This window comes from Branchiostoma belcheri, unplaced genomic scaffold, assembly GCF_001625305.1.
Source record: "Branchiostoma belcheri isolate BF01 breed outbred unplaced genomic scaffold, Haploidv18h27 scaffold76, whole genome shotgun sequence".
In the NCBI taxonomy this organism is placed as follows: Eukaryota; Metazoa; Chordata; class Leptocardii; order Amphioxiformes; family Branchiostomatidae; genus Branchiostoma; species Branchiostoma belcheri.
In genome coordinates this window covers 1,110,673-1,122,022 of record NW_017804420.1, presented here as the reverse complement: position 1 = coordinate 1,122,022, position 11,350 = coordinate 1,110,673, and the positions used below count along the sequence as shown (strand labels likewise).

The following is an 11,350-nucleotide window of genomic DNA, read 5'->3' as shown; positions in this document are numbered from 1 at the left end:
GTAGGTACGTACGTACGTACGTACGTACGTACGTACTACTACACACACACACACACACACACACACACACACACACACACACACACACACACACACACACACACACACACACACACACACACACACACACCACACAATGGTGACAAGATAAGAGAAAACCATCTTACCTTCCAGGCTCCACGTCTGTGAGGTTGGTAGTGGAAAAGTCCTCCACACCAGAGATGGTGTACTTGTGTACGCCCTCCAGGACAATACTGCCATTGTTTCCTATAGCCTCGTCCAGCAAGTACATAAACCTGATGAAGGACGGACATGGGAGTCATCAGTAACCTGGCTTTTAACTGCTCCTGACAGTTTTCATCCTCAACAAGTACTACCTACTTTCCATAAATGGTGTATCATTGGTACAGATATATTTTTCTTTGGTTAACAGATTTTCTAGAAAAATAATGGAGTGGGCAGGCGAAAAAAAAAAAATAAAAATAAAAACAGGCCTAGGCATCCTATTATGGCCCAAAATGGTACAATAGGAGCCATGAAGTCAACACACCAGGCTGGTTCAAAATCTAAACAATGAATTTTGAAGTTTTAATGATACCATTGCATTGAAAGATGGAATAACTATAACAACTAGGATGAATAGGACTGTTTTCAACAGTTCAGGGCAAAATATGAGCATTTTGCAGTTGATTCTAAATTTTTATTTTTATTTGCAAATCAGAAAAAAATGAAGCGGGCAAATCTGTTAACCAAGAAATTAAATTGAGGTGGCCTTTGTCTGAAATAAAATCATTACATCAAAGCCAGGTTTTCAGAAAGCAATTTACATACTCTGAGTTGCTATAACTTACCTGACTTGACTGATAGCTTTTGTTGGTCTCCTCTGTACATCGGAGAACTGTTGAATGTACAGTAACATTTCAAATGTGAGTTAATGTACAGGATATATGTAACGTCACAGGTATTAGGGTATCATAATTTCAGGCATTACTCTAAAGGTTCTAAATATGTTCAACAATTCAGAAATGCTTAATGATATGTGTAATGTGAAATGCATGCATGGGAAGGAAGATAGCCATGGGAGAATTGTGTGGTAAAGGGAGATTGTGAACTAAAACATTTCTTGAAAAATCCCTGTAAAATTCACTCTTTGTATTAAATATAATGTACACACAATCACACACACTATCAGACACAAAATCACACATAAACACACATACATGGTTACAAAGACACAAACACACACACCTGCACACAATAATCACACACACACAATCACATGGACACACGCACATTGACACACTCACACCTACCTCAATGTCCTTCAGTGCCCCATTCTGAATCCCGACAGCCACAGTGTGGGTAGACCGGCTCTTCAAGTTCACAGTCGTGCTGAGGTCAGTCATCCCCCCACAACGGAAGGTCAGGTCCTGGCTGCCTGCATCCAGCCGCTGGTAGCCGGACGTCTGTACAACAGAATAATGGTCATCATGACACTTCATCATCATCTTGGGGTTAAAATTCACTTGTGCATGATGTGCTTTTTACTGGTCGCTATAACATTCTTGCACCACAGTACAGGTATGCCAACATATGTGTGGATGGTGTTCAGCACCAAGGACAGGTATGCTAACATGCCTGTGGATAGTGTTCAGCACCAAGGACAGGTGTGCCAACATGTGTGTGGATGGTGTTCAGCACCAAGGACAGGTGCACTAATATGTGTGTGTTTGTGTGTGGATGGTGTTCAGCACCAAGGACAGGTCATGTACACTCTTCCTCTATTTAAATTTTACAAAACAATGCTAAATGCATTCACACTGTTTTTCATGTTTATGAATGTGTGGGTGAATTTTAGCCCCATGAACAGGTTTTCTGGCATGCATGTGTATGTACAATGGCAGATACTCACCTCGGCAAACCCAAGGGTGAGGTTATAGTTGTTCTGCCCCTGTACACCCAAGTCACACGGGGAAACATTGATGATGCGAAGATCAGCCTTGTCAACAGGGGGTGCTACTATCTCTGCACTCTGAAACACACAGAAAGCCATTGATTAACATGTAGCCACCATCAAAAACTATTAGACAAAGTTATAAAATAGAATTTGAGTTTATGAAATGTTTGCTTGTGTTAAGTTCATTTCAAGGGAAGATTCTGGCGCAGAACCGTCTAAGAGGACTTGAAAAGATCTAACATAAGCTGGAAAGAGGCCAAGAAAGTGATCAAGATGGAAACAGAGGAGGACCTAAGGTAAGGAAAGGTAAGATCAGACCACTGTAGTCTTCCTTACCTCCAGTCTCAGCTCAATAAAACCAGCGATGACAAAAGCTGCAGCTGCTAGGAGCATCCCTGCTCCCATTCTCTGTAGAGGCCTGCAGAGAAAAGACAGACATAAATGTATCACTTTGGATTCTATGGTACCTGTTGTACATGATTCATCAAATAATAAAGAGGACCAAAAACATGCCTTCAAATTGGTATTCCTGCAAAATTGCATCGTAATATTCATATCTATAAAGATTATTTCTTTGGTCTTGTGAAAGATAAAGCTCTTATAAAAAGAGCAAAGAAACTAGGAAACTCACTTGACCAGAAGATTGCACTTGGCAAACAAAGGGTAGATAATGCCTTCAAATATGGGGATGAAGACCAGGATCATCAAGGCATTGGTGAACTGTGAAATATAGTTAAAGGACACTGCAATAAGGGGAGTGAAAACAATAGAAGATACAAGAAATATGTTTGTTAGCAAAGGTGTTACTTCTTACCACAAATTATGATGGTTAGAATTTTGACTGTTTAAGATTAAGAGAAAGTTCAAAATCATGAAATTAAAATCATATCATTTCTGTGGACAGTGTTCTATTATCATGTCATCTGAACATACTAAGATAGTTCTTTGAGTTCTTAATGTCCTTTCATTAAGCAATGGGAAAAACACTATCAGTGTTTTACACATGTACAATATAACCCCTTTGCCCTGGTGCTAACAACACTCAGATTCTTTTGTTCATACAAAAGCTTACAGTACCTGCATCTGGTCTGGTTTGAGATGCCCAAGTGGACCCTGAAAACAAAACAACAGATTTAAGTAAGAAGGAGGTAATTAAAAAACAACTTTACGATTAATTAGATAAAACTGGAGGAATGTGGCTGATTTGAAAATAGTTTTTAAGAAACGAGAAGAAAAACGTTGTCTACATCATGATGAGTACATTAACCAGAAAAATCTATCACCTTATAAAAGGCACATTGTACAGTTACTGTAATGACACCATGACTTCATACATTCCACAGTCAACTTAATGATATCCTTAAATTTCTCACCAGACTTCCGTTCATTCTCTCTGCTTGTAAGGTCCACCTGGATCCCTGGGTTAATGAATGGACAACTGTCAGTTGCATATCAAATTACATATTGTATACCGGTACATAAGATGACTAAGATAATACATAGAATGTATTTGTTACCATGGTGTAAACACAAGGGGTAAGCCATAAATAATCAACAAAGATGCTTTAGAACTGACACTTTGGCACTAGGTACCTTACATCTGCTTGGATAAAATGAACTATAGTATCCATTGCTTTATTAAACTACAAAACTGTTCACAGGTTCTTACCTGTTGGTCAAACAAAGCCCAGAACACAGGCAGTGGAAGGTACAACACAATGACATGGACCACCATCTTGATGTCTTCAACCAAGTCTCTCTGCAAAAAACAATGTGTGAACACATTTATCAAACCTTTCAGCTAGGAAGTAAAATTTAACCCGCAGGAAGTAAACAAGGCTGAGCTTCTGTGACACAAAGTTTTTAAAATTCCAGCAGAATCTGAGAGGCACATGACAACATCTCATGTATAGATGTGAATCTGATATAACAGCCAGTTTTGGACATATCAATTGACAATTTGATACAGTTTAGGTAGAAAGAAGGAACTTAGCACACTGTATTCCATACCTTGTACACTGTATTTGTTGACTAACACTTCCACAAACTTCTAACAGAAAACCATTGAAATTTATACATGGTGAATGTTGTTCAGCACCAAGGACAAACACTAACATTGTGATGAGAAAGGTTAATGTTGATTGTATGCAGATTTGTCCTAGCGAGTTACACTACCTCATAGTTATCTGATGCCCAGTCCAGCCAATGTTCTTTCTTCTCTCCACTTTTGCTGGTAATCCTATTTTTCAATGCACTCTGTAACATACAGGTTAGAAAAAAAATATAATCAAAAATATACAAAGTCATTAGCATAACGTTATGGATAACCCAAGTCAACTGATACTAGTTCCCAAAACAACATTACAAAAAAAGAACACAACATTTAAGGTAATGCAGTTATAAAACACTTCTGAAATACACAAATTTCTCTCTAGGACTTTAAGGGAACCCCCCCAATCTGTCAGGTAATCTTATATATGATGACTTACCCCTATTGTTCGGAAGACCAATCCAATGATGTTCCCAGTTGGTGGAATTCTTTTGTACATTTTTGTGCCAGCCACAAAAATCACTGTAATAACAAAGATATTCAACTAAATGAGCGGGCACTTGATATCATTGATATATTCTGACAGGGATCGAAATATACACCTGTAGTTTTTTTTTTAAATTCAAGATTGCATTTCATTTTGAAATGACATACAAAGTACAAAAATAAAATTTCTTTGCCTCAATTGTATTCTTCTCTTGAACTGTTCCAATTAGTTATAAGTTTTTTGTATCCAAACACTAATGAATGAATGAATGACTTTATTTCAGGAAAAAACCCATAGTACAGACAGGACCACATAGACACTAAACACACAACAATCTATATACATTTTTAAAATACGTGTTCCTGAATTGGCAGTCTGATCTCAAAAGACAGCATATAATGCTATTGTTGGTGGCATATATTCTATTGATGAAAGCATAACACAATTTCCTGCGTCTAGCATCGAATGTATCGGTCGAGAGGTGTACAAACATTGAACTGGCACTACAACCTCTTGGCAACTTAAGGAGAATACGAAAGCAATTATTGTATGCAACACGACACTTAGCTAGTACACTCGCATGAACAGAGTTCCATAACTGGACTCCAAACAACTGAGAACAGTAGGACATAAACAAAGTCTTTTTCACAACGGGCGAACAATGATAGAATTTACGATTTATACAATTGGTATGGCGATATAGGCGTCTAATTTCAGCTCGAACACAATCATTGTCACTTAACTTCGCATTTAAATGAATACCAAGATATACAAAAGAATCCACATATTTCAACTCAACATTATAAATTTTCACGGCGGGCAGAGGCTGCTGGAGTGGAAGGCCAGCGCTCGGAAAGAACATACAACAAGTTTTATTTGTATTAAACAAAATATCATTTACCTTACCAAAATGTTCACATATCCCAACCAGTTTCTGAAGGGATTTAACACTGGGGCAAATCAAACACAGATCATCGGCGTACAGCAGATGGTTTACAATAAAACCGCCGACGCGACAGCCAACTCTGGCATTTTTCAGTTTTAGACTAAGATCATCAATATAGATGTTAAATAGATGAGGCGACAAAAGGCTGCCTTGTCGTACCCCATTGGAGACGGAGAACCGGGTTGACAAAGTAGAACCCCATCTTACACACATGGTCTGATTCTCATACCAATAGACCAGAAATCTCACAAGGTATAACGGTACATTCCTTTCAAGAAGCTTTTTAAACAAGAGCCAATGGTTCACACGATCAAAGGCCTTGGAGGCGTCCATAAAACAAACGAATACGGGAGATCCCAGTCCCTTGTAATATTCAATAATTTCCTTCAGAGTAAAAACACACATATCAATACCATGCTTGGGTTTAAATCCAAACTGGTAGTCAGATGTCTGAAGGAAGGGTTTAAGGCGACTAAGTAACAGCGACTCCAAGACCTTGGAAAGTGCAGAGGTGATGGCAATCGGTCTATAGTTATCACTACTAGAGATATTACCTGATTTGTTCTTAATGACAGGCACAATGATGGTATCCAACAAAATATCAGGAATAAAATTGTGCACAATAACAGATGTCAATAACAATGAAAGATAAATACAAATTCTTGGGCCCGCATACTTCAAATGTTCATTACAAATACCATCAGAGCCAACAGCCTTCCCATTGGGCAATTCCTTAATGATGTTAACAAGTTCCAACACAGTAATTTGCATATCATAATCAAATTCACATGCACGTGACATAGCAGACATCACAGGTGGCTTGTGAGCCCGGTTATCAACTGAATTTAAGAGACACTCAAAATGCTTTCTCCAGTGATCAGCAATATTCACAGAACCTGAGCATCCATCGACTGTATTTGGTAAAACACTACAAGGAGAGTTAGCACTACGTACTTTTTTCCAAAATTCTCTACGGTTACCCACTGAGAAATTTTTAACAGTAGCATCCGCTCTAGCTCTGCTCTCTTGTTGTTTACATTGTCTTAGAGCGAGCTTAAATCTTGCCCTGGCTTTGGACATGAGGATAAAAAGGGACCCGACCGTGGTCGGCCCATTTCTCTCCAGAGGACATAAGCCTCCCGGGCAGCAGAATGTAGGTCTTTCACAATGTCATTCCAACCTGGCACCTGTTTGAAATTATTACAGCTGTGTTTTGATTTTAGTGATAAATCTGCCGAGTCTTTCATAGCAGAGATCAGCTGATGAGTAAACGAATCAAGAGCATTTCTGTGCAGAGGATCAACACAATTCGGGTCCCTGCAAACAAGGGCACATACAGGCAGATCAAGCTTAGAAAGTTGATCATTCAAGGTAAGACAATAATTATCTAGTTGCTCCTGACTAGCTTTACTCCAGTCAGTAATCCTGTGAGGAATGTCAGAATTATGTTGATTATGAAATACAGTGGGAAAGTTGACATTTAACGTAATACTTAAGGGGAAATGATCAGAAGTAACAAAGTCGTGTAGAACCTGAATATTGGTAATATTTTGGTGAGCTGTGTCACTAGCTAAGCAGTGGTCAAGCCAAGATGTGGAATAGTGCATATCACTAAGGTAAGTGTAAGTATCATTGGGAAGGTACTCCATATCAGATATATGCAACCCTGTTTCCTCACAAAATTCCTGAATCAGAGTGCCATACCTATTGGTAGTAGAAGCATTAAAATCACCAATTATCACAGAGGCATAAGAATCAGCGTCATTGACCAGAGCTTCAATTTTACTTAATTTCTCAAGAAATATGTCCATATTAGCCGGAGTATCATATGGCATGTACACGCACACGACGAGCAGTTGGCTGTCGCCAGAGTCCACTTTAATGGCAATTATGCTGTCGTCATCAAAATCCACAGGAAACACAACAGAAGATAAGCTTTTCCTCCATAATATACCCACCCCCCCATATGGGCGCCCTTGTAGCACCCCTGATTCAAGATCAATCGGAGACTTAGCACAGGCAATAAAGTCATTACTTATGCTGCTCAAATAAGAGAGGTCATTAGGAAGGAGCCAGTGCTCTTGTAACATAACAATATCGTGGGACTTACAAAGTTCCTTAATGGATTCAAGAGAGTTCTTGGCAGATCGACAGTTGTAAGACACAATCCGTAGATTCTGGGCTAAGTCCATAGTTACGATGATGGGGTGCGAAGGTTACCATGAAACCGGCGAACCAAGGTACCACAGGGCCAAAACGACGGTGACAGGACTTCCGCCAGAATAGAACTGTCCACTGCAATCCGGAACGAGGAGTATGAGTCATACTTAGTCTGAAGTCTGCCACATGGAATCGCGCACTTCCTTGACAGGTTGTCGTTCAGGTAACGTTCCACGTCCTTAGGCTGAGTGTTCGGATCAAGCCTAGTAACGAATATCTCGGCAGGTCTTACCTTAACCGCAGTCAGTGTAGTAGAGTTAGCAGTTCCAACCACTGCCCTGGGACGAGACCTTTTCCTTTCGACCAGTCGAAACCCGTCCGAGCTAGAGTCTCTCGTGTCACTAGAGTCTCTAGAAGCACCTGTGGTGGATCGTCGCCTGGAACGAGTGGACACTGGGTTGGGCGTCATCTCTGCAACTGCCCGCTTGGGCGCTGTGTCTCCAGACAGGGATTTGGGAGCGGTGGCCATCCCGTCGGCGTGCCCCTGGACTTGAGTGGAAACATCGTCTGGGGGGGCCTTCCCAGTTAAAGAACGTGCACTGGACGAGGGACGTGTGACCGACACAACATCGGCGAAGGTGACCGAATAATTGTCAGGTAACGGCACTGACACTGTTGGTGGAGTTGAGTTTACCCTATTTCTCAAGTCCACAATCTCCTTTCTTAGGGACATAAGCTCTGTTTGCACTTTGACCGAATCAATGGAGCAGTCTCTAATCAGCTTCATCTCTTGCCGTACGATCTGGAGCTCTTGCAAACAGGCTGAAATGTCGACATGTTCAAAATTCACTGCAGGAAGGTGGAGAGTTGCGGACACAAAGGTAGGTAATGACGGAGGAGCAGTCGAATGAAGCACTCGCAAAATGTCCGCCATATTGGCTGTCGACTTGTTGACTCCTTGTCGCTTCCTGTACCGTTCATCAGGGTTACATGTGTCGAATACAAGTCTCTTGGCCACCTCTATTTCCTCTTCCGTATAAGTCTCGATGCACAACTTCGAAACTATATCGGTCGGAAGAGTGTCCATCTTGTTGACAGTAAAGCACAACAAATCATTGATGAAAACATCGTTTGGCTTACTTTGAGCAGGAAAGTCACTGAAGCTGTGAGGAAAACGCTTCTTCACACAACGTGAGCAGAGGATTAAGTCACCTTGACAGGTCTGCGCTTCTGGGGCGCGGCAGTCTTCACAGTTGGGCATGGTGGGGAAGGGGGAGGGGGGGCAGACGAGTCAGAGAGAGCTGCGCCAAGTGAGCTCACCCCCACCGAACAGGCTCCAGCATTCACCCAAACAGATTAAAACGTCACAGTGTACAGTCCACAGAACATGCTCTCACGCCGGGGTTAGATCCAGCTAGAGTAAGACACTAAATACAGCCCTTTATAACGCGGATTAGGGAGCTGCATTAAACCAACGTCGCCATCTTGGGCGCCATCTTCATTATTTCCAATAACTATCTAGAATGAAAATAGCATTAAACTTACAAACTGCTGCCAACATAAGCACTGCTGGGACTCCAAAGGCTAAAGCATAGCAGTCTCCTCCATAACACTGTACATCACCTGGTGTAGTGAGGAATAGAACAGACATCCAGAATGTTACATCAGATCTAGCTATGGAATCTTAATACACACTTCAAACTCAACTACTGGAAAACTTACGTGCACTTTAAGTGACAGTTACTCAAGCAACTGAATAGATTTTAAAAAAGGTGAGACAATTCAACACAGTCACCGACAAATGCTAGTTCGATGTTGCCTAAAATGTCTGTCAATTTTCAAAATCTAGCCAGTTGCTTGTCATGAGTAACTGTTACTTTGGCAAAAAAAGTTGTTCTTAAAAAATGTTCTAAGATGTTCTATTATCTGCATTTAAACTTGCTACACACATGTTTACACCAACTACATGTATAACATACTTACTGCGTAAGATTGGAGTCAGGAAGAGGGACAGTAGGCTGCCAGCATTGATGGAGAAATAGAACATGGAGAAGTAGAGTTGTAGCATTCTCTCCTGTAGGACGAAACATCACATACATTGTAATTGTCATAAACAAGACTTGTCAACAATTTGTTGTGTGTAGCAGTAATTAAATAAATGCACATACACCTTACCTAACATGATACATTCCAAAATAAAAAGGAATAAAAAATTAAGAAACTGTTAGTGGCTCAATTTTGTTTTTAAATGTATAAAAACTAGGAAACATACCTGGTCGGCAGAAAACTGGTCTCCCCCGAAAGCGGACACACATGGTTTGATCCCACCAGTACCAAAACCTATCACTAACAGACCTATCAAGGGTCCAGCTCTGAAAACAACAGAACAAGTCAGCTGTAACAACAGTGACCACAACTATACAGTTAAAACTATCATTACATTGAAAGTAAATCTGTGAAGTACATGTACATGTATCATCACATCTTTTAAAACCTGTCGTTCAGAGGCATATTGAAATATTAGAGTATACTAAATGAAGTAGCAATAGTTCAAACTGAAAATGAATGACAACTTTAAAACATAAAGCCTTTACAAATGTAGGTGACCACTGATTGTTCACGTACAAGTACTGTAATTCACTTTGACTTCACGGTAGCAAAATTTCACTGTCTGAGGAAGAAATAGACATGTTCATGGAACTTAATCTTTGCAGTAATGGAAATGGTTTCATTATGATAATGACGTAAGTTCAGGGTACAGATGAGACCTTTAAACACAATAGTACCATGCTAAAATCAGGAATTACAGTAACACAAATCTTTTGTGATATGATTGAGTACAGACCGTTCTGGTGCGCCCAGTGGAGGCAGCGCTGTGATCGCCATGATGATGTTTCCTGCTGCGTACAACAACGACACGTACAGAATGGTCCTGTTCAGAAATACAACGGATTAGGTCATTGACAAGAAATCGTACATCAAAACAATACCTGGTCCAATTCATGAAACAAGTAACATTAATTAGCATACAGATGTAAAATAAAATCTAAACTATCTGTACCTGTTTTTGAACACTGGTCCCAGACATAGAATGTTTAGATTTTATTGTCACTTGATACTGTATTGTTGAATGTCTGAAGTCTTACTTGTATCTGCCAAGCCAGCTGTCAGCTAACATGGCCCCCAGGAGTGGTGAGAAGTAACACAGCATGACAAAGGCATGATACAGGCCTGTACCGACATCTTCATTGAAGCCAAGGAACTTAGTCAGGTACAGGATCAGTACAGCTGGTAAGAAAAATAATACAAAATATTAAAACATGTTTTTAGTCATATGTCCATACTCACAGTATATTTAGAATATGAAATAACTGAAGTAAGATAATATTATTAACCATAGGTTATTTTAGTTTTTACTTTAAAGCCTATTATTTACCTCTCATGCCATAGTATGAAAACCTTTCACAGAACTCATTTCCTACGATGAAGTAGACACAGCCAGGAAACTGCCCATTTCTGGTGAAGAAGTTCTGAAAAAAGTACATGTAAAATGTTTTAGAGCAGCAGTACTAGTGGCAACAACACAAAATTCAAAAGGCTAGAGGTCTGTCTGGTGGGTGTAGAAACTTTCAGTTTCAGCAGAATTTCACCAAGGTGTTGTTTGGAGAAAATGTACTACGTGCTCCTGTGACCCTTCATTACCTTACAAGATGATGTTGAACTTGAAGTCATGGTTGTCTTGGGTGCCTT

The 11,350-nt window shown here is 40.1% G+C and overlaps 1 protein-coding gene across 1 annotated transcript in view; it reads right to left on the bottom strand.

Moving 5' to 3' along the window:
- Positions 1–11,145, bottom strand: part of LOC109485491 (solute carrier family 15 member 2-like) — a 13,990-nt gene extending 2,845 nt beyond the window's left edge. Inside the window, 17 exon segments of the mRNA XM_019789161.1 lie at positions 136–296; positions 1,197–1,248; positions 1,310–1,466; positions 1,913–2,032; positions 2,294–2,375; positions 2,589–2,677; positions 3,035–3,070; positions 3,331–3,375; positions 3,627–3,716; positions 4,133–4,213; positions 4,447–4,529; positions 9,146–9,223; positions 9,584–9,674; positions 9,873–9,972; positions 10,446–10,532; positions 10,747–10,888; positions 11,037–11,145. Coding sequence (XP_019644720.1) covers positions 136–296; positions 1,197–1,248; positions 1,310–1,466; positions 1,913–2,032; positions 2,294–2,375; positions 2,589–2,677; positions 3,035–3,070; positions 3,331–3,375; positions 3,627–3,716; positions 4,133–4,213; positions 4,447–4,529; positions 9,146–9,223; positions 9,584–9,674; positions 9,873–9,972; positions 10,446–10,532; positions 10,747–10,888; positions 11,037–11,145 — 1,603 coding nt within the window.
- Between the last annotated feature and the right edge of the window lie 205 nt (positions 11,146–11,350).